The sequence below is a fragment of the Diadema setosum genome, chromosome 11 (genome assembly GCF_964275005.1).
Source record: "Diadema setosum chromosome 11, eeDiaSeto1, whole genome shotgun sequence".
NCBI lineage: Eukaryota > Metazoa > Echinodermata > Echinoidea > Diadematoida > Diadematidae > Diadema > Diadema setosum.
Window position 1 is genome coordinate 9,042,404 of NC_092695.1, and position 23,787 is coordinate 9,066,190.

The window sequence follows — 23,787 nt, forward strand, 5'->3', positions numbered from 1 at the left end:
ACAACGAAAGATGAGCTGCTCTTTAAAACAGTTTCCATATACTATATACCTCTAGAGCACACTATCGACTTGTTTGCTTGACATAATCTATTGTACTGTGTATCATACACCAGGACAGAATCTATACATTGTAGTAGTAAAATTTGTCACTCTGAAACACATCAATCTTGCTATTTGTATAGTTTTTCTTTTGTTGTCGAGAAGAAAGCTGCTCCTTAGTACTTGTTTTAGAACACACACGCAGACACACACACACACACACACACACACACACACACACACACACACACACACACACACACAACAACAACAACAACAACAACAACAAACATAAGCTTCCATTTGAAAACTCTGGCTTCCAAGTTTAAAGAGCAATCTACCCAATAGGAAAGATAGAGAGTCTCTGAGAGACAAGGGGGAGGGGTTGAGGAAGGGAGAGAGAGGATCAGTGGGTGCAGAAACAAAAATTAAAAAGTAAGAGTAAAACTTAAGGATTAAATTGGACACAAGTTACTTTTTCCAGTTTTGGGTAGAACTATTGCTGGATAAGAACGCTATAGGGATTAGTGTCACGAAAGTGGAAGAATATAAAGAAAATATAAGGAAAATTCCACATTCTAATTGTTCTAGCATAATGAAAGAGAAGTTGAAGTACCTCCTTCAGAAGGCAGGGGGAATGATAATTACCTGTTGCATGATTGTGTCTGTATATGTAAGTCAATGGAATGTACACTTCATTGAATTGAAAAATGAAAGTTTGAGGGCAAGGTATGACAGGCCAACAGTGTAAGAGAGTACTGTGTGGATTGGGGCTGTTCTCATCTCATGCTGTGAACTTAACTTTTTACAGCTTTCCCTCAGTGTCTCCTGGACACCAGACCCAACTTCGCTCGCAACAGAGATGGAGGGGAGGGAGATAGAGGGAAAGAGAGAGAGAGAGAAAGAGGGGAGATAAAGGTATACATAATATTTTGCATTGATAGATAATTATATAGATAGACAGACAGACTAACAGACAGACAGACAGATAGATACATAGATAGATATACAGATTTTTATAGTAGATAGATAATTAGATATAGATAGATAGATAGATAGATAGATAGATAGATAGATAGATAGATAGATAGATAGACAGATTTTTATATAGTAGATAATTAGATATAGTAGATAGATAGATATATAGATAGATGGATGGATAGATAGATAGATAGATAGATAGATAGATAGATAGATAGATAGACAGATAGAGAGATACAGATAGACAGCTGGACAGACAGAAGGATATAAACATATGTCTATATAATTATATTAAATACATTCACGTTGTAGGATGATGCACACAAACACTGCTCCCTTGCAGGCTGGTCACAATACATGCAACAGTTTGAATGTGGAGAGTATGTCATCCATAAAGTCTGCTCAGCGGCTGGCATGTCATAAAAGTGTCTTGTTAATTCATTTCTGGTTTGCACTAAGTTAGCCCCTTTTGCCAAGGATCCATGACAGCAAATACTTGATATGTAGAGCACAGAATATTTTTTTTCTGTAGATAGACAATTTAAATTTGTTGAGGATTCCCATTGTAAAGCTGTTCATGTAAATTATGCAATTATTGTACTCTTTGTTTGCATACTTCAACTTGCACTGCGAGAATTAAAAATAATGGACAGGGAAAGTGTGTGTGATTACCATACTCAAATTCAGCATTACTTTGAAACAACTGTACAGCACCACATATGAGTGAGAATGTCTGACAAGTACAGAATTTATTTTAGGTTATTTTTGTCCCCAAGGCATTTTCTACACAATATATTATATCACGTCTTAGCAGACTGTAATGCAAATGTACATGGACATTGAGCAACACCTTAGAATCACTTTAATGTACGCAACTGGCACAGTGTCAGCTGGAGGCAGATTGTATGATCAGTGGTGAGTAGAAGACAGTCTCTCTGGAACAATACCTTTGGCATCTTGGGCACAAAATCATAATCATAGAGGTACAGTATGTCCTCAAAGAAATACCATTGGATTTTTGTATTGATAACTTCCAATATGATTAAACTGTCTAAATGCTTCTTCAGGGATTTAAAATAAAACATCTTAGCTCTATTTTGCAGAAAACCCCATTCAATTTGGTTAAGTGGTCGCAGAAAAATGTTGATCGTTGTACAGCATGTCATGGGTCTGATTCTTCCAAGTTTAGCACTTGGATGCTCTTGGAACTGCATATTAAAGGGACTGTACAGTACTGGTTGAGGTGGGGATTCATGTTTTGAACATTCCTATGTGAGATAATGAGAAACCTATTATGAAATACGAAAGAGCATGTAATTTTAAGAAGGATTCAACGTTTACCACGATGAAAATTGGTTTTCAAATGGCTGAGATATCCAAAAAGAGTGATAATAATAAAAGGCGACAGGCCACGCGTTTATTAGGATCTCTTTGTTTCACCTTGTTTTGGGATATCTCAGCCATTTCAAAACCGATTTTCATCAAATAAACTTTTGATACCCCTTAGAATTGCATGCTCTTTGACATCTCATAGAGTGGTTTTTAAATATCTCGCAAAACATTAAAAGCTAAATCCTCACCTCAACCGGAACTGTACACACCCTTTAATGTGTGAACACAAAGGACAGAACTTGGAGGGAAGGGATTCCTGACGTGCTCTACAAAACTCTTAATTTCTCTTTGACCACTGAAGCAAATCGGATGGGGTTTTCTGTGAGATGTGGGATATAAGTTACAGTTTCATAACTTGAAATTGTATTCGGATTGATTCACTATTTCTAAAGTTGTCGTTGTGGAGGGTCCACAATACGGTATTGTGCTTTGTGTCCAGAAGTATGCTAATGACTGGCATGTGTGCACATATCCATGTGGCATGGCGACAACAGTTTTCCTCTGCATTGCATCATGGAATTGGAGGAGGAGCATATGCCATGGGGGTGGGGCAAGTGAAAATGATTGCTAGAGAAACATGATTTCCTTGTTCCCCTCTTAGCCTCCAATATATATCTTCTTCTTTTTTTTAAAGGACAAGTCCACCTTCATATATGCATAAGGATTGAGAGAATGCAGGAATATTAACAGAACACATCAGTGAGAGGAAAAATCGGACAATCCGTTCAAAAGTTATGAATTTTTGAAGTATCAGCGCAGCCACTTCTGGATGAGAAGACTACTGCAGTGTATGATGTCACATGCGTACAATGATATAAGGAAAATAAAAAGAGAATTTCACAAAACTTTACTTTTTGAATAAAGTGCACATTCTTCGACTTGTTACTGACGTATGTTAAGGGAAATATTATTCCCCCTGCCTTCTGAAAGAGAGAAGTCGAGTGTTCTTTTGCTATGCGAAAAAAATGGAAATAAGTTGAATTTTCTTTATTCTTTCTTCATATCGTTGGACACATGTGACCCACATGTCTATGAAGGTGAACTTGTCCTGTATGCCATTGTATCCAGTGAGCACATTCCTATTTAGGAAGCATTTTTGACATTTCAGAAACTGAGTAGAATAAAATACCATAAAACATGAAATCTCTGCATGACAATAATAAAGTTATGCATTCCACTGAGCTGAGCATTTCATTTTACAATATCATCTTATAATAAATTTCAAATGCAATAATGATAATTACAAATATGATATTTTAAAAGATGGTACACATGGTTGAAAAGGCAAAGAGAACAGAATTTCCATTGCACAAATATGCCTGATTTCAGTGCCAGCTATAGGCATCATGAAGCTAGTGTAGCTACCATTTCATGTCATATCATAAAGGTGGTAGAGATTCCCAGTATCTTTGAGGTATGTCAAAATTCCTTATGTTCTGCTACTCGACTCTGCTGAGGAAGCAACACCATCATCACAGTACAGTGCACTCCTAATCATAACGAACACGGTTATAACGAAATCCCGGTTACAACAAAGGAAAAATTCAGCCTGCAACCTTATCTGCTCTATAACAAATTTTGATATAACAAAAGAAAACTGCAGGTCCTGAGGACTTTGTTATAATGGGAGTGCACTGTACTTACACAGAAGGAAGAGTCTTGTATTGGATTGTGCACGTTGTAATCTTTGTAAACTCTTCTGTCTTAATACTTGTCTGTCACAGACATTACGCTGCTCTTCAGAATTTGTGCATACAGCACCATATGTAACTTTACATGAAAACTGCATCTTTGGGGAGTAACTTGAATCAATGAGATCAAAAGAGCATAACACCACCATTCATGAGCAAAGTCAGTACCTTGTGCCTTTGCAGAATGAACAAAATAGACTCTAACATATGTGATTCACATATCTTACATCACACTAAAAGGCAGGAGAGTTTCCTTGCTGTAATAACACACCAACATGTATCGCAGAGAAGAAAGTTACGAAGGCAAAACCTAGCAAACACTCCCTGAATAAAATTTCTGTTAAACAGATGTAGGAGACAGCGTCTGCGTTGTAAATGCATGGAAATAAAAGCAAGAGACCAAAAGACAGGAAACTTTGAGGTGATTCAGTCAATCATTATTGTTAATATTTCGATTTATGCGATTTATGACAAAATGATATCATTAAGTCCTCTAAAATGCAGTGGAAGCTGGTACCATAAACAAGGTATTCTTAATAAACAACCGTGACATTGCTTATTCAACACTCATTTGTCTTGTCCACAAAACGTTAGTTAGTATTGGTTGAGGTGAGGATTCAGCTTTTAATATTTTGCAAGATATTTAGAAACCACTCTATGAAATATTTAAAAGCATACAATTCTAAGGGGAATTGAAAACTTCATGACAAATTGATTTACAAATGACCGAGATATCCAAAAACATCATAAAACAAAGCGATCCTAATGAAGGTCATGGCCTGTCGCATTTTATCACAATCACTTTTTTTTTTTGGGGGGGGGAGGGGGATGTCTCAACCATTTCAAGACCAATTATGATCAAATAAACTGTGGATTCCTCTAAGAATTACATGTTCTTTTATATTTCATAAGAATTTCCTCATTATCTCACAAACACAAACACAATAAAAGTTTGAAACCTGCAGTCCCATCTAAACCAAAACTGTACCATCCCTCTAAGGCATACGTAAATGTTCTTTATGACTCTGCTGAACCTATATTAGTGATGTCGTTCTATCAAGTAATTTTCCACAAAGATTACTTTGCTCATCTACAATTTAAGAATTACTTTATTTTAACCTGTATCCACAAAAAGTAGGGATTTCTACGCAAGCAGCATTACAGTCATGTGACCATGACTTTTTCTCTTTTTTTTCTTTTCTTTTTTTTTTTTTTTTTTTTGCTTTGAGGGCCTCACAGCATGTACTGTTTAAAGTAGAATACCACTCCATGTCCAAGGAGACTTTAATGAATGAAGAAAAATAAAACAGCATGGTAAAAATTTCATAAAAATTAGATAATATCCAAGACAGTTATGGAATTTTAATGTTTCTCAAGATTGCACAAACTAGTGACATCATTGACAGTCACATACAATAAAATGTGAGTGATGGGATGCAATGATGTCACGGCCTAACAAGTCTCTCACTGGCTAGCGCACACAATTTCACTGAATTTCTTCTTTTCTCTTTTTTACATTAATTTTCAGAGAAAACATATTCTTCTAGATTAAGCAATGATGAGCCTGCAAAGTAAAGGGGAACAAAGCTGCTGAATCATTGACAAAAATACTTACTTTTGGACGATTTCACTGAAAAATCAAGAAAAGCGTCGCAAGATACTGAAATCAAGCCCTTGTCAATATTTGCATACGATGCATGTGACATCGTGTTTTTGCGTAAAAAAGTTAAACATTGAAATTCCACAACCTTCTTATTCTTGGTATGACTTTGATAAATTTTTGTTAAGTCTCACTGTATTTCTTAAAGGCAATTAGGACCTATGAGTGGAATTTTACTTTGATAACCTGACAAGCACAACCATGTTTCTACTCCTTGGATTACAACATATTTTACTACAATGAAACACTGATTTAAAAGAAAATATATATGATGATGAATCCTCCGTGGAATGCATCACCAAGAAATCATAGAACTTGGAGATGCAGTATACTGACTATGAGTTGCCACTAACTTTCATCCTAGCTATACTATCAGTAACATTCTCTTCCTCATCTTCCTCTCCATCTTCATCTTCCTCATCGTAGTCTTCATCGTCGTCATCATCTTCCTCTTCATCATCATCACCCTCCGAAAGATAGCCTGCAGAGAGTAAGTTTGGGAATGGAATACATCAACATATAAACATAAGCCCTGCTGCAGGAGTGCAGGTACTGTAAAATGAGGAATGTTCGCGTGCAATTTAATTTCGCGAATTTCGCGAGTGCGAAGATTCGCGAAATTAAAATGCATGCGAAAGTTCTTTTCTACACTATATGCACTGAATGCCAGTGGCAGTTGCGAAAAATTTCATGCCGCAAAAAAGGCCGTCAGCTCCAATTCGCGAAAAATTCATGCCCCGAATATATCATGTTTTAAAGTATGCTGAGATATAGCATTTTCAATCAAATATCATATAAATTTCATTGATAAAGGAAAATCTTGTTCTCAACTCAATGTGCAATACAGCTGTACTCATGTTTGTTAAATAATGATGTTTGATAATAATAATAATAATAATAATAATAATAATAATAATAATAATAATAATAATAATAATAATAATAATAATAATAATAATAATAATAATATAATTACAATAATAATAATAATAATAACATCTTATATAGCACATAATACATGCATAAGTCTCTATGTCCTTCACATTCATAACATTATGCATAAACAGATAAAACAAACAAACACAAACACAAAACTTAATCTACAGAAAATTATAGAGTTTACAGTTTTTGTTTTGTTTTTTCACCTGTGGCTGGGGTAACAAGATTCCTAGTTCCAGTACACAACAAATTATCAGTACCAAAATCATATTCCATCATTCCAAACTACCGGTACATGAAATTATAAACACACTTTCAAGTGGTTTAATGTCATTGCTTCTAAAATGGCACTGGGAACCGAACCCTTTACAGCTTTGGATATTTTATATTTTCTCAAACCAGGGACTGGTAACGAATCTCTACTCAGATATAGCATTGACATGATAAGCTCGACTACAAGCAAAATCATTCTTCCTGGGTTACGGTCATTATCTGTGACCGGCAAAGATAACTCAATATCACAGCACCCATCATTAAAAGGGTGTGTACAGTTCTGGTTGAGGTGAGGATTTAGCTTTTAACATTTTGCAAGATATTCAGAAACCACTCTATGAGATGTCAAAGAGCTTGCAATTCTAGGGGGTATCAAAAGTTTATTTGATGAAAATCGGTTTTGAAATATCCGAGATATCCAAAAACAAGGTGAAACATAGAGATCCTAATAAAAGGCGTGGCCTGTCGCCTTTTATTACTATCACTTTTTTGGATATCTCAGCCATTTGAAAACCAATTTTCATCAAATAAATGTTGAATCCTTCTTAAAATTACATGCTCTTTCATATTTCATAAGAGGTTTCTCATCATCTCACTTAGGAATGTTCAAAACATGAATCCCACCTCAACCAGTACTGTACAGTCCCTTTAACTGCATATAATCTATTATGCCAGTGGCTGGAGAATTCTAGACAAAAATTGATGTTTTAACATGATCACGAATGAGAGGGGTACAAAGCCATGTCAGAAAAGATTCTGTAGCAGATGGAAAACTACAAAAAAAACAAAAAAAAAAACATACTAACAAAGACAAATTCTGTACCACTAACAGTCTATACATTCATGTCAGCATGGTGATACTTTGAAGGACACACCATATAATGTAACATAAGCAGAAAAACATCACCAAGAGAAATCAAGTTCTGAATTGAGGTTGTTGGTTGGGGAGAGAAAGCCTGACTATGTCCACTAACCTCGATTGCCACCCCCTGCTGCCAATTTCGCCCAGAATGCATCGTAGCCTGAAGCCCCTCCACCTCCCGCATCATCGTCGTCATCCACGCCTCCATTCGCCTGCTGTTGTCGGCCAAATTCCACTCTACGGACTGGAGAATAGAAGGACAACTTCTAGAACAACCCTTTGTGTACCTTTAACTCTTAACGTGCCACATTTGGACGTCCGACTCAGACGATGGCTTGCCAAGTTCGCATATTCTGCTCAAATGCATAAACCAGCCCAAACCGATCGATAAATCACCAAATGCCATAGTATAATCAAAGCATTTCTCAGATTCCATTCCTGTAACTTGTAGCTTGCCTTTTGACTAAATGTCAAGCGGTGTTCCCTATCAGACTTTTCCGTAAATTCCAAGTTCTATCACTGTTTTGTGTGCAAAAGTCCTGCCTCCACAATAATGCAGCTACTGGTCATTTGAAAGAAAAACAGTCATAGATATGTTATACAATTTACATCAGAGCAAAGCATGGCATTTTCTCTTCAACTTTGCTCATTACATGGCCAGCGTAACAAAAATCCATAAAAGTATATAGATTTGACAAATAGAATGTTTTCCCAATGCATGACTATGTAGCTGTCTCGTAATAATGTGGCACACAGGGGGTATACACCATGGCACATAGAGCTAAAGCAACAGGCATTACAGCATAATTTCACTGGTGTCAAGTCTTGACACAAGTGGATATGCAGTTTTCACTTAAACCATGAAACTGACTAGTTTGTCATGATGGGATGTGTAACCTCCACTGAATGTTCATTATCCTCAATCACTGCTATAAAAGATCACACTCAGTTAAATAAAAGAAAAGAAAAGAAAAGAAAATAAGCTGTGTGGGACTAAACGAAGTGACCGACGAAGCAGCAAAAGAATAGACTCATCAAGTAATGCAAAAGTTTGGGAGTTCAGAAATGGTTTGTAGGTTACTGAAACACGGGAAAGATATGGTTTTCTTTGTCACTTTATGTGAAAAAGGACATTTAGTGAAGATTTGTATGAGGATCAGATGGAGACTCATGAGACTATCACGTACATTATCACGTCACGTAATTAGAATATGCGATTTCAACTAGCATCATTTTGCAATGTATACATGTGAACTTTCTGTAACATTTTTACCTTTATGTCTGATTTTGATTAAACCTGTATCCTTCTGTTTGATATTACTCTATTCATTAGAGCCAACTTGAAAAAAAAAAAGGAAAAAAAAAGTTTTTCTTCCAGTAACCATCCATGGTGAATGCAACACAGGCTGCTAAATTTATAGAGAGAGATGACTTTCTCTTGTCCCTGTAGCACTTCGTGGAAGTCTAAAATAACATACTAAATTTTATTGAGTATAGATTTTTCTCACTCTCGTTATAATTTGTTTAAGATTTGTTTGATTTGATTGGATCAAAGCACTTACTTGACATGGCAAGATCTTTGGTGTCTCTGGTGTCGAAGCCACACTTGGGACAGGGTATTGGCTGATTCTTGACATATTTCACGCCTTTTCTCCTCACATGGTCATCACAAAAACAGATCTGGAGAATCAAGCACATCATGAAAGTACACTGGTATTAAATAGAAGTAATTCTACGAATGAACAGAACGTGGCAAGTATTTATTTTTCCTTTTACCAATATCTTACCACAGTTTGATGAAATGTTTGTGTTTGATTAGTCTGCAAAGAATGCTATCTTTGGCAAACATCAATCTTCAATAAGGTAAAGAAATGATTTACAAGTAATCAAACTTCTTTCCTACACCATAACTCTCCTTTTTTCCCCCTTGCATGCACAAAAAAAAAAGTACACACATTTCTTTAGAATGTCATCAATTACATCGGTCTTCTGACATTCGTACATTTTCTGGTTGTTACATAGAATAATTTCCACGATACATAGAAACCTATTCAGTTCTTTACAAAAGTACAAAAATGCCACAGAATTGATTCTGGACAAGAAATTGAAATCCACTTACCTTGCATTTTAGACACGTGTATTGTCCAAGTTTGTTACAAGATCCACCTGCATAAAGTCATAAAGATAAAGCCAACAAGTGATTTTCCATTACATGGAACACATTGCACAAGCCAGGAGTTTTCAGTGTAATAAGTTCCATATCAGCCTGACACAGCCAATGACGCGTATATTACATCTTTGATCAGAAATCTATGTGATACCCCTTGATGTTATGTCATTGACAAATTTTACCAGGACATGGATAAGAATTCAAATTCACAAAACACTTCACATGCTTTTTCATTGCACAACAACTTTTTCTCACTTTCATTTATTTATTTTTTATAATTCAGTATCTATTGGTCAAAAAAGATAGCATTTACATAGATAGATAGATAGATAGAAAGATAGCATTTACAAAAGATAGCATTTACAGCAAAGAATAAAAAACCAAGTGAATTATAGAATGATATAATACAGGAAAAAAGATGTAGCATAACAAAATGAATACATTAAAAATTATATATCAAATGTGGGGGTGCTGTGACATAGTGGATATGACTTCCAACTCCCAATCGGAGGACCCGAGTCTGATTCCCGCCCAGTGCTTACGTCCTTGGACAGGATGTTTTTACCCACTGGGTCCCTCTCGACCCAGGTGTATATATTGGTACCTGGCAACGCTGGGGTAATAATAATGGCAGGGCCCTCTGGTAGAGCAGTGGCAACACTGAAGAGGCTACCCGGGATAAATAAGACCTTAACCCTAATCCCACCGGGTTTTTTGAGGGACTTAATGGGACTTAAAGGGGGGGGGGGTGTTTGCCCCCCCCCCCCCCTTCAGATCTCGCCCGTGGATCGCGCGACCCTCGCGAAAATTTGCAGTAAGGTAGAGGCCAATGTAATCTACAAGACTGTATAGTTAGATTTTTCAAATTTTAATCTATGTATTTTATATTAATTAATTTATGCTAATTTATGCAAAAATAATTTTTTGCCTATAAATAAAAAAATGAAGCTCCAAGACTTCTAATTTTTGGTGAACATATTCTTTTCAATATCCTCAACAATAATATTGAAGCAAAAATTCAGATTCATAATTGCTCCTTATGTATTTTATTGTTTATTGAATTTCTTATGTATTTCTCTGTTTTTCAATTTTTGTTTTTCTTGTTTTTTTTCTTCAAAATTTGTCGCAGAATATCCTTAAAGCATAATCAGGCTAAAATAAATTATTATCAGCCATTGAAAGTAAAAATATTTATTATTATGTGAATTAATTGCAAAAACACAATTTACATTGGATTTGTACACAAAATCATGTTTTTGAGCAATTTTTGGGTCGACGAATTTTTTTTCAAAGGGCATGCTTCAAAACGGTATGCCCGGGAGCAACAAATTTGGTCTCAAAAGTTGCGCGATACTTGAAAGAAAAAGTCATAAAATGTCGCGGCGAGAGCATCACGCGTTGCGGAATAATCACGCGAAACGTCAAGGGGGGCCAAAATGCCCCCCGGTGGGAATAGGGTTAATATTACGTGACAAACATCCCCTGTATTAACAGATAATTATACAGTTAATCTAAATTTCCACCTCCATTTTTGAAAGTGAGTGGATAGTTTTCTAGTTCATAAACTGATTTCTTTCAGACTCACATTTATAGTTTTCAGACTGGAGTTGCTGACAGCTGGCCTGGTGTTCAAACTGATCGTCTTCACAGAGGAAGCCCTTGCAAAATGCACACTGGAACACACGACCACCTAATGGAATAGAAGTACATAAATACAGAATACAACTTCAGTCCCCCTGTGTAACTATTCAAATGGGCATTTGACTTGCACAACTCCCTTCACATAGACATAGCAACTGTTACACCTCAAAACACACAATTTTGACACAAGCCACTTGACATCTCAGCAAAGTTAAACTGGCCATTACACTGACCATCCACTGCAACTTTGACTTGCAGAAGAAACTTGTTACCTGCATCAGTCTACACTAACACACCAATTGCGACTTTGACACAAGACACTTACTGTATAAGCTGTTATTTTTGCATACAGATATTTTCGTGAATAAGGAGGTCACAGACTTTTTCGCAAGATGTTGTTTTTGCAGACTGACGCCAATGCTCATATAAATGCATTATTTCCCTCAGGGCATGGTGACATTTTCGTGTGTTGTTAAATTCGCGATCCAACTGTGATTCACGAAATTTGCGAAGATTAAACCCTCGCGAAAATAACAGCTTATACAGTACTTGTGTCAGGCCACAAGGACACATCCATTGTGACTTTGGCAAAAAATACTTGTTATCTCATGTGTAAGGCTACACTGACACAAAAACTGCCACTTTGACACAAGGCACTTGTTATCATCCGTGTCAGGCTACACTGACACATCAACTTCAGTGTTGACACAAGACACTTGTTATATGTGTAAGACTACACTGACACATCAACTGGGATTTTAACAAAAGACACTGTGTCAGGCTATGTGAACACATCAATTGTGACAAGTCACTATGTCACCCTAATTATGTCACAGACACTAATGCCGAGGAAACTTCAAGCATTTATCTGGTGGAAAATGAGAAAGTTGATGTTTGTCCTAAAATCACGAATTGATATCTTAACTGTTGAAGTTTGCTTGCACACAATTCATTACAAAATGTTCCACATTTGCATCATGGTTGAAATATGTGACTTATTTCACACAATTATGGGATATACTTCACACAAAAATGAGGGAGTCAGCACTGTAATAGTGGAAAATTTTGTGGTTTTGACATTTTCGTGCATTTCAAGTGGCCAGAAACTAGCTTGAAAATAAAAGCATGTGAACATTTTTGTTTGCTATATGTTATATGTTCCACTTGTTCATGTCCTGATTCTGCAGAATTGAAACTCATCTTACCTGGCGGGCGCAAAAATTACTCCTGCAAACATATCCACTTTAACAGTAATTGCAGCTTACCGTGATCCCAAACACCTCTGTCACACTCTAAGCACTCTGCATCTATGAGGGGGCATTCACACGCATGCACTGCTAAACACTTCCTTCCATGGCAGACGAAGGCCTCACAGAAATCACATATAGCACCCTGGTCATGAGAGAGAAGGATGAAAAGAGAATGGGAGGATGATCACAGAAGGACGACACATAAAAAGTCTTGAATATACAAACTATAATTCAAATTTTAGTTAATAGTGCAGTCGACCAGGCTGCCTCTGTTTTGTCACATGGTCACAATATTTCATCAATTTGTGTCCATATTGCATGTGCATGAAGCTCATTGATCATATGCTTGGACCCTGGGATCGACTTTTGATCCCTTTGCATGTGGCCATCCTAATGTTTGTGTCCTTCTCACCACATTTCATTCCCTCTGTCCTTTCCTACCTGAATCATAGCTGGAAAACCAGAAATAAAGACAGACAAATGAATAACCTGCAAACACAATGTCAGAAGGACTGTTGGTGCAGACGCATACCAACAATGGAAGGAAAAAACATGATCCTACACACCTAACAACACGTGACTTTTTGTTTCACATGTAAAATTCAGATTTTCATTGAGGCATACAAGCTGTTATAAAATGATGTTTGTTTTCTTTGTGACCCCAGTAGGGGATGCAGCACTGTCCTAATAGAAATCTCTACTAAAGTGCACTTGTGAATAGCTGTCACTTGAGAAGTTTTCAATGAAGTGTTACAATTGTGCTCCTCATTACACCAGGGACATTTTCATACAACTTGACACTGCCTAGCCTGATAGCAAAACCCTAAGGTGAAGTAAGCGCCCTTATCATCTTCTCACCACCATACCGAGACCTGTTGTGAAACGACCCGGGTGTTTGATGACACAGTCTCCTGTTTTCATCATGCACTTCATCTTTCCTGAAAAACAGGAGGAAATAGAGTGCACAACTTGAAATAGAGCTTACAGCTTATGACTAATGAATACTGTAAAATTGGAAATTTTTGTATACTTCACATGATCAGAAAGTAGCGTGAAATAAAAGCATACGTACATTTTTGCTTGTTATATAAAACACCACTTAATGTTTTGATTTCCTGGAATTAGAAGCACGCAAAATTCACATAACACTTTGGATATAAACACACAAAATTCATCTTACCTCGATGAAGACAAAAATTATTTGCATAAAAATTTCCACTATAACAGTAGTCAAGTGATAATTTGACATCATAAGAGTCTGCAGTCTGTTTTAGCCATAACAAAGTATCTACTCTCAAAAGTGTGAGAGGAAAAAAAAATGAATGAAGAGCATAGAATCAACATTTGACAAGAGATAAGGTGAAAAATCTATTTAGAAAATCATATTCATTGTCTGAAATCAAAGCAAAATGTTATCCACGTGCGCTTAGAAACGTCAGTATGAAGCGCCATATAAATGCAATTATTATTATTATTATTATTATCCACGAGTATCTCACATAGGCGTATTTGTAATGCAATCATAATCTCAAATAAAACGTCGCTGCCCAGTTTAAATGTTAAAAAAAAAAAAAAGTTTAAATGGCGTCAATCCTTCCATAAACTCTAATGGTATACATCTGTATTTCTGAAATACAAGTGACAAGTACACTGCTGATGATATTGATGTTACACAACTGATTGTTAGTTTTTATAATTGATCCAATTCAAACACTAATTTCACAAACTGAAGTGACTGATGTTGAAGCATTTCAACATGTTAAGACTTGAAAGGTGAACAAACAATGCATATAATAATTAATATCTTACCACAATGGGCACAAACTGGTAACTTTTGAACAGTTGAACAAAAGTAACAGAAGGCACGGTTCTTTTGTTTCCTGCATTCAAAGAAAAATATATAAATATTAACTTTGACTGGGTAAGATGCCTGCATGTGAATAAGAACTTGAACTTGATGCTTCCTATTGTGATGAATGTGTGTGAGAGCGAGTTTGTTTATTTGTTTGTTTTCATTTTCCGACTGACAAGATGGCTGGCTAGCAAATATTCAGCTGTACTAGCTGGTCTTCCATGGGGTGCAGTAGTGAGTGCTTGAAGAAGACCACTTCACGGGGTGATGCATCCTGCTCTTTGCAATGAATGAAGCGGGATCTTTTATGTGCATGGGTTGTGACTCTCACACACAGCAACTGTGATGAAATGTTGTTGTCTCTTTCACCCAGTTACTGTGTGAAGTGACGTATCTACTGTACGACGTAAAGAGACTACCCTAACTTCATGACACTGTCACCTACAATTCATTGAGATAACCTGCAGGTTTGCAAGGTAGATACCAGTCACATTACAGCAAATAGTACACATTACCCCCCCCCCCCCAAAAAAAAATATATATGTGAAAACACGCTCCTAACCTGCATAACATATGTACATCACATGAGGGTGGTGTATCATGCAATGTCACAAATAAGTTAAGAAATCCTGCTCCACAGTATGCAATATAAAAGCATAAATAGCGAAATATGCTTACCTTTTGCACTTGTCACACTCCTATAGGAACAGATAAAGACAGAAAACAAGTTTTAATGTAATCTGCTATGAGAAAAAAAAATATTTGTTTACATGTATATTTAGATGCATCTACCGCACAGTAAAAATACCTACAACTTATTGTATAGTTTATTGATGCAAACATATGAATTATTACAAAGTGCAATTTATTTCACCTGCTTTATGGAGAGGGGTGAGGGGACCAGCTTTCCTCCAGTTTTTATGGGGCTCTTGCTTAAGTGGTAGCTAGTATTAACCTGTGCAAATCACTCCACACAAAACTAAATGTGTGGACATTACACTTTACAATGCACAATTACCATACCAACTGATATCCATCCCAAAAGGTACACATGTGCTTGTGGTGCTAAAACATCCAGAGAGAAAACAGCAATAAAATGTGATACAGCAGTCTCAGTTTGGGCAAATGCATCATTGGAACAAATTTTCATTTGTTTGTTCTGCAAAATAAGAGTTCACAAAACAAGTTCAAGTCACAACGTCCATGACCCTGCAATGCCAAGAAAAAGACAGCGCTGCTAACTTAAACATTTTGACAACATATGAACAAACAATAAATGCAATGCAACACTCATAAATATTAAGTACTAGTCAGTAACCCATCCGACCATGTCTACAAAGACATCATTTAAGGGAGGTGGAGAATCTTCACACAAACTCTCAATTCTTGTTGTACACGCTGACACAATGATTATTCTCTTCTTCATTCAATAACAATAATAAGAAGGGGCATAAAATCTTGTAGACGACAACAATCAAAGGACCAATTGTTTTCTGATCTATCATTCGTGCAAGACATTTGAACACTCCTGACGAGAACCGATACTTACCATGGTATAATTGCATGGCCACTCCACCACACTCCTTGCCTCTGTTCCTGACCTGATATTCTTCTGCCTTGCTCGTTGCTTTTCTGCCTTCTTCCTGGCACCTGTTTTCTTCTTAGGCATCTTGAGATGTTATTGTCACAGTACCTTTGGGAAAAACATCAACAAAACAAAACCTAAAAATACATACAAACAATAGTATTAATAATAACATACTACATACTCGAGCTGTACGGTATGTCTTTGTCATTTATAGTCACTTTATCATGATTGCAATTTTTCTCATATGAAAATAAATTTTTAGCATTCTGATATTTCAGCTGGTGTAAAAAGTAAGTATAATGTAATGATGGTACATTGTATATACGTTTCCATAGGACCCCTGTGTGGTATATGTTGCCCGGCAACAATCGACAAACATGCCGACACACACAAACACATCATACCAGAACTCCATGTTTGTTGCCAATCATGATAGGCTCAAGACTAAGAAGTGTAAGGACAATAACCTATTTAACCTTCCCTGAAGTTACTCCAATATCCAAGAGGAACAATGGGTAGGATATTGCTTTTACAAAGAACCAGGTGATGGGACACTAAAGATTCAAAGTGATGGCTGCAACGAGTGATTTTACACAGTCGTTGTGCATGTAGGCATTGCTCCAGGCGAAGCAAATTAAGTAAAGATGATTTAGATATTTCTTTCATTTTGCAAGCAAAACAATCACGGACAAGGGATACTGGATAGAGAAGGGCGCTCCTGGCCCTATCATACTCTCTCTCTCTTTCTCAGTCTCATTTCGAACAGATCACGTGATAAAACCTTGTGAAAAATCGACAACTTCTTCTAAAATATCATCTGTGGTAAATCAAAATGTAAATTTCTTCATGTTTTTCTTCGTGTTACATCTTGCACGAGTTTGACTTTATGTCGCGTTTTTTGCGATTTCGGTCCATACAACGTTCTGTGAGCAGGTGAGGCACTGTCCCCTGAGCGAGGCCGAGGCTAATCTATGAACTGATGAAGTCTTGCGCACATGCGCGCATTGAATGTCATTACGCCTTCCTACAAAAATGTGCGTGTCCGGAATTACAATGCTGTCCGGTAATAGTAATACCATAGATTCTATCTGTAGACATCTATGAACTCTAGAACTAGTCTAACAGACGTTAGAGAGTCGAGATCCGGCCCGAGATTCTACGTAAATATCTAGTACGTTGCCCGGCACTAACTGACATAGATATTTACGACTGGGACTGAGTCCAAGCTCTAATCTACATTCATCACATTCACAAACGAAAATAGGTTTTGACAAAACATTATCAGTAATATATGTTACTTTTCCGAATACACACGCAGAAACTTTTGGCCTCTGTGGCATGCAATGGATGGACAAATATATTTCAGTCAAATTCAAAAGGATAATAGAAAGTGGCTACCTTGAACAACGCGATCGATGGTGCAGTAAATGCAGTAGAGTTTCCGAATGACCAAACGTGTTAAAACCATAGAATTCCTATCACTACTGTTAACCATAGAGGTGAATCTCGTACTACTGCTACTGCAGCATCAGCGCAGCAGCTTGATAACATAGATCGCGCATATGGTGGTCGGCTTCAAATTTCTGAGACACATGTGCTTTATGCATAAAAAATGACTCTAGCTGTCAGTCGCAACGATCGTAGATGGCGCTATGAAGCATTCAACTTTAATTGAGTGCCGTAAGTAATAAGCATGACGTGTTTCTTGTCAGTTCATTTCTTGGGCTGGACCCTGTTTCATCAAGGAGTTGGTTTCATCAGGGAGGTGGAAGAGAGATCTCTCTTCCACCTCTCTGGTTTCATGAAGAGTTGTTGACATGAAAGTGAGAAGTAATGGCAGTAAATACTGCAAAATGACGTTGAGTTTCCCTTCAACTGTACTTGTACTTTTTACTTTGTTTCCAGAATTGTTTATCTATGTGTGATTCGAGGGAAAATGAATTCAATAAAGGTTATTACGAAGGAAACATAAAAGTGTATTGGGGGTGGAGGCGAGGGCTGCTAAGCGATTGGGATATAAGGGTCATGGTAACTCCCTCGATCCCCATCGCCACCCCCCCCCCCCTCGTCTCTGACACTGATCAGTGGTCTCTGACAGACAGAATCTCGGGAGGAGTTGTTGGTTTTGTTGCGTGGGTTTTGTTTGTTTTGGTTGTGGGGGAATATTTTTTATTTTATTACTTTTTTTTTTTAAGTAGAGAGAGAAAAGAGGGGGTGCAGCAGTTCCCGAGACCTCCTGAAAATAAAAAGATTGCTCATTCGGGGAATTTTACAAATCCTCCATTTTTATAGTCATTATCATTATCATTATCGCTATTATCGATAGGTGTTGCCATCGTTACTGACTTTCACATCTCGGTGTATAGTACTATATTCCTACAATTTTTACTACTACATGCCCGGGAGTATTACTATATAGGAAATAGGACTAGATGTTCTACTACTATCGCTGCTTCTGCTGTGACTACTTATACTCTTCCTTGAAATCCTTGTTAAAGAAAGAAGAAAATTCAATCAGAGTAAGATAACGTTTACTAGTACTTTATTCTTTCATAATTCGATCAAACTGAATGGATTTTTTTTTTCTTAATACGAGATTACAATATATAGCTGGCTGTCGGGCGGGAAGCTCGGTGGTCTAGTGGATCGTTGACGCCTGTCCGGAGATTATAGGAGGTCTAAAGCTTCGAATTCCATGTGCGGTATGCTCATGATTTCTTTTGTCATGGCTACTACCAAAATACTGATCAATATTCAGTGCTTACATTTACATCGATGTTGTCAGTCAGTTGCAATGCAGTATTGAGACTCCATAACTTGCAAAACACTTTGCCATGTGGAGGGGGGGGGGGGAGATGTATTTACTGCATGTCCGAGTACCTCGTCAAACATTGATAATGAAAGCAAATCGACCCCGTCATGTGACACTCGTTCCACGAAGTGATGAAAAGTCTTTCCAAATGATGAGAATAACATAAAAACATGACCGACTAGATTCACATTCTCCACATTTTGTTGCTGACAACATGATGTATGCATTATTTTTTTTTTTGATAAATGACTTTATGATTTACCTTTTTATCGAAAAAAACACAAAGCTGAGTCAAATTGGATAATAGAATATCATTTCAAAACCATTGCTGCTGTTGTTTTAAGATTATTTGGTTATCATCGATTCAAAAGTAATAGCGGTAGTAGTAGTAGTAGTAGTAGTAGTAGTAGTAGTAGTAGTAGTAGTAGTAGTAGTAGTAGTAGTAGTAGCAACAGCACTAGTAGTAGTAGCAACAGCAGTAGTAGTAGTAGTAGTAGAGCAACAGCAGCAGCAGCAGCAGTAGTAGTAGTAGTAGTATAGTAGAATAAGAAGAGGAAGAAGAAGAAGAAGAAGAAGAAGAAGAAGAAGAAGAAGAAGAAGAAGAAGAAGAAGAAGAAGAAGAATTATAAGCCATATGTGTACCGGTGGTATATTTTGTTGCCTCCGTTCCTAACTTTTATGCAAGAGGTTAATGTCAGAATCAGGTCGAAACTGAATTATAAAGTCTCGTTAAGTTCAACGAATTCGATATGATGTCTACAAGTGATTATGTTTGGCCAGGATTTAAAGGGGCATTCCAGACGATTTTCATAATTTCACATCATGTAGTACATAAATCAACAGATCCATGTATAGACTTGTGGAATTTATTTTGGCCCTTGAGCAGAGAAACCAATAATCTGAAAATCTTAAACAAATTTCACTGAACAGTGTTAATGACATAGGAGCCTCACATATTTCAGAAATGTGGCAGTGTAATTCCATTACAATACAGCTTGCTTAACAAGTTCACCTGTGTAGAATCTATGCATACCTTCTTCTTTTGTTCTGCTTCCTTTATTGAGCCCCAACTCATGCATTCTTATGGTGAGGCTGCCATGTCATCATCCTTGTTCACTGAAATTTGTTATAAATTTTGAAAACATTATCGTTCCTCATCCCAGTCACTATCAATTCTGAAACTCAAGGAGGTCCTCTTTAACTCTCCTTAACAAGTTGAAACAGTTTGCTATTATCGTGGTTGTACTGTAGTCAAAGTTATCATTATTGAGATGATTATCACTGATCTCTGTTTAGGAAAATCAAAATATTGAATAAAGAGCAATAACAATTTATCCACAGCAAAAATAGATTACTAGTACAAAATGTATTTTATTAGTACATGTATTTTTCTCCTCTCTGTAAATATACCACTGCAGCTGGAGTACCATTACCGAGCATGTTTACTCCCTTACTCAGAGCGAGCAAAAGAGGGCGTAAACATTTATAGTTGCATGCTGGGATGCAAATATTTCGCTCTTGATCCATTCAGTTTCGCGATGATGGAAATATCTGCTAAAAATACTACATTCTAGTCAAAGTCGTAGAACGTTTATCCGTCAGGATGAAGGTATGTATATAATTATTGGGCTATGTCTGTTTGTGCTTTGTTCATGGGATCAAGTATTGTCAAATTAGCGCAGTTTTTATTATGCGAGTGACGGAGTCATTCACATAAAGTTACATTTGCAAGTGCCGCTGTCGGCGGATAGCAACGGTAAACAACCCCTCGGTTCCCCTAAGTTTCCCGTGAGAGCACCGTAGAACGATGAATCGAAGCGGCGCGAGCTGTGTATAGCCAGGGTATAGCTATCTTTATCTATAGGGAACTGCACTGTAGGCCTACAGTTCATGAGTTGCAGAGGCAGCTGACAGTGCATCATTCTTTGCCTTCCCCAAGCAACTTAGAGTCAATTATACCCATCAGTTTAAATAGTTTCCTAAATGACATACGCACTGCAGCAAAATTGTGTTTTAACTTTTATAGTTTTGGATCTTGTGTCGATATCCTAGACGAGACACTCAATTCACTAGTAGTGAAAGTAGACTCTGTCTCTAGTCTAAGGAGTCTAACTGTTAAGTGAAATAGACTAATGGAATGCCAATGTAGACTGCAGACTGTTCAAGTGAATCAACAAGTGCACAATTACTACACTCGGCAGTCTTCTTCTTACCACCTGCCATCCATTAGAACCAATTTTAAACACAATACACTTGCTTTTGCTGGACCAAAATATTGGAATTCTTTAGACTATTCTCTTCAACAAACCATAAGCCTCAAAACATTCAAATACAAATTAAAACTAAGTCTTTTGAGTAAATATGTTACGATGTAACCAGTTTTTTATAATCCTATACGAAATATCTGGACACCTTTACCCAATAAGGTAATCTTATATCATTTTTTATATGGTATATGATATCATTCATGTGGTATTCCTATTCATTCTAATTCCATTGTTTATTTTCTCTTTTTTTTTTCTTCCTCCTCTCTCCCCCTTTGGTTCTCACTTTATTTCCTCTATTTCTCTTGTTCTCTCCCTCTCTTTCTCTTTCATTTTACTATCTTTAAGATGTATATATGTATAAGTTATGTAAATATGTTTCAGGAGTCTGTATTATGTTATATTCTCAATCACTCTGTACATAATTCTGAATATTACTCGTTGAATGGTGACCTACAAATTTTACAAGCTATGCTTTTAGTTGGGTCACCCCATTTCCGTTTTGTATAGTAACTCTATATTCTGTTAATTCATGTTGTTATATTACTGTAATATTATGTGTCAACATGTAATCATCAATGCAATGCAATGTAAATGAAAAATGCAAATGCAATGTAAAATGCAATGTAAATGCAATGTAAATGTAAATGTAGATGGAAATGGAAATGGAAATGAAATGAATAAATTCAATTCAATTCAATTCAAAAGTGTTGAATAGTCTGGCTGGCCAGTGGCCACTGCACTGGCAGATCTATAGTTTAGAGGGACTTCCTGTATATTTTTAGATTAAATTTCATTCTTTGCTTCTACATCTAGATCTATGACTATCTCTCACTCTCCTCTCTTTCTCCTCCCTCTCTCCTTCTCTCAATCTCTCATCTGTCTCCATACAAAAAAGAATCATTAGTACTCTCAACTTAGTCTATTTCCTCCCTAATTCAAATGGGTAACAATCGGACTGTCTGGAAAATTTTATCTCAATCCTTCCTTGTATTTTTTTTAATGCCAAAAATCAAAATGGTAATTTCGAATGCCGTAATATCAATAACTGGAAATTTGCCCATGTCGTGAACCACCACACACTGAGCAACTGGCGAGCTTGTGCTGCCATTACTCATGATATGGAATGCTGTTTGACACGTACAGTTTAACTAAAATCATCATGTAGGCCTACAGTAGCTAGACGTGTTCTAATTGTAGTATATTAGTAGGAAACTAACCACATGCAGCATGTCCAGCAATCTCGTATCTGCCACCGCATGAGTTGCAAACTGCCCCACACAGACAAGGCGCACGTGTGTGTGTACGTGTGTGTGAGTGTGTCTGTTGTCTGTAGCTTTATTATTAAAGTAAGTTTGGCTGTTTTCTTAACTTTAAATACCCTTGCTTAAAGTCAACTCTAGGCTTCGTAGCAACTCTACTTTTACTAAGTAGACATTCACGTACATGACTAGAAATGATATTTCCAACCATGTGTATTGCTCATTTGTATGTTGTAAAGTGGGTTGAAAGAAAAAAAAAATGGGGTATATACTGGACTCCAGAGTTGTAAGGTTAAGATGTCTGTATGACCTATGGGGGCACAAGAAGAACTCTTTCGGAACAGCCTATCACTCATTGGATATATAAATACATTTTTTTCTTTTTTTTTGTGCAAAGGATATTTCTTTTGTCACATTTGTCAAAAATTAGACATGGTTTTAGGGAGCAGCCCATCACTAACTTGATACTAATGCAATGTGATTACTGATTTTTTCTTTTTCTCTTTTTTTTTTCTTTGCTTGCAGAGGGTATTTCATTTGTCGGAGAAAACCCATGGACCGGGACCCGTTACGTTCAGCTGGCAAACAACTCTCGGTAATTACCTTGCCACTACTGGCTCCGACCATAATGTTCACATCTACGACCGCCATGGAGAGCTACGCGACGAGATCAACTTGCCAGGGTATGTCCCCGCTTTGATGATCCTGGATAACTGCATTGTAGAGAGCTACCTGTAGAGAGATAGAAAGATGGATATGTGCAACCTAATAGCAAGTAGCAGATACTATGCCTGGATGATGATCTTTGTCCAACCTCTTTCTGGTTTTTGCTTTTGTTTTGTTTTTTGTCATTTATAATCCACCTGAGAGTGATCACTTTGCAGTTGTACATGAATTGCAATTGTGTATTGATCTATGAATATGGTGCATTATTATGTTACCCATATAAAGTCGAAGATCATAATAGGAAGAAAAAATCATGTAAAGCAGACTTTGGCAATATAACCTTTACAGTTTTCTAACTTTTGATTTATTTGTAAAGATATTTTCCTAGCAAGGAAGCAGACTGGTCAGAGCTTAGCAGCTGGAGAATTCATATCTGCCAAAACAC

The 23,787-nt window shown here is 36.9% G+C and overlaps 2 protein-coding genes across 2 annotated transcripts in view; one reads left to right on the forward strand and one right to left on the reverse strand.

The window, feature by feature from the left end:
* Nucleotides 1–1,749: 1,749 nt before the first annotated feature.
* On the reverse strand, nucleotides 1,750–17,782 carry LOC140234725 (zinc finger protein 330 homolog). Its single transcript, XM_072314763.1, has 11 exons — nucleotides 17,737–17,782; nucleotides 16,300–16,443; nucleotides 15,429–15,448; nucleotides 14,708–14,778; nucleotides 13,757–13,836; nucleotides 12,914–13,040; nucleotides 11,593–11,697; nucleotides 9,957–10,003; nucleotides 9,400–9,517; nucleotides 7,950–8,081; nucleotides 1,750–6,244 (listed from the first exon to the last, which is right to left on the reverse strand). The coding sequence occupies exons 2-11, from the start codon at nucleotides 16,417–16,419 to the stop codon at nucleotides 6,099–6,101; spliced, it is 966 nt and encodes a 321-aa protein (XP_072170864.1). The 5' UTR covers nucleotides 16,420–16,443; nucleotides 17,737–17,782; the 3' UTR covers nucleotides 1,750–6,098.
* A 2,864-nt stretch (nucleotides 17,783–20,646) lies between these two features.
* The window catches only part of LOC140234583 (WD repeat-containing protein 19-like), a 37,732-nt gene continuing 34,591 nt past the window's right edge, over nucleotides 20,647–23,787 (forward strand). Inside the window, exons 1-2 of the mRNA XM_072314604.1 lie at nucleotides 20,647–20,759; nucleotides 23,202–23,359. Coding sequence (XP_072170705.1) covers nucleotides 20,754–20,759; nucleotides 23,202–23,359 — 164 coding nt within the window. The 5' untranslated portion in view covers nucleotides 20,647–20,753. The remainder of the gene's footprint in view (nucleotides 20,760–23,201; nucleotides 23,360–23,787) is intronic.

Coding starts and splice junctions, on each gene's coding strand:
- LOC140234725 (XM_072314763.1), bottom strand. CDS start 16,419: ATGCCTAAGAAGAAAACAGGTGCCAGGAAGAAGGCAGAAAAGCAACGA. Junction 10,004..11,592: donor CCAGTCTGAAAACTATAAAT/GTGAGTCTGAAA, acceptor GACTTTATGCAG/GTGGATCTTGTAACAAACTT. Junction 6,245..7,949: donor AGCAGGGGGTGGCAATCGAG/GTTAGTGGACAT, acceptor TACTCTCTGCAG/GCTATCTTTCGGAGGGTGAT.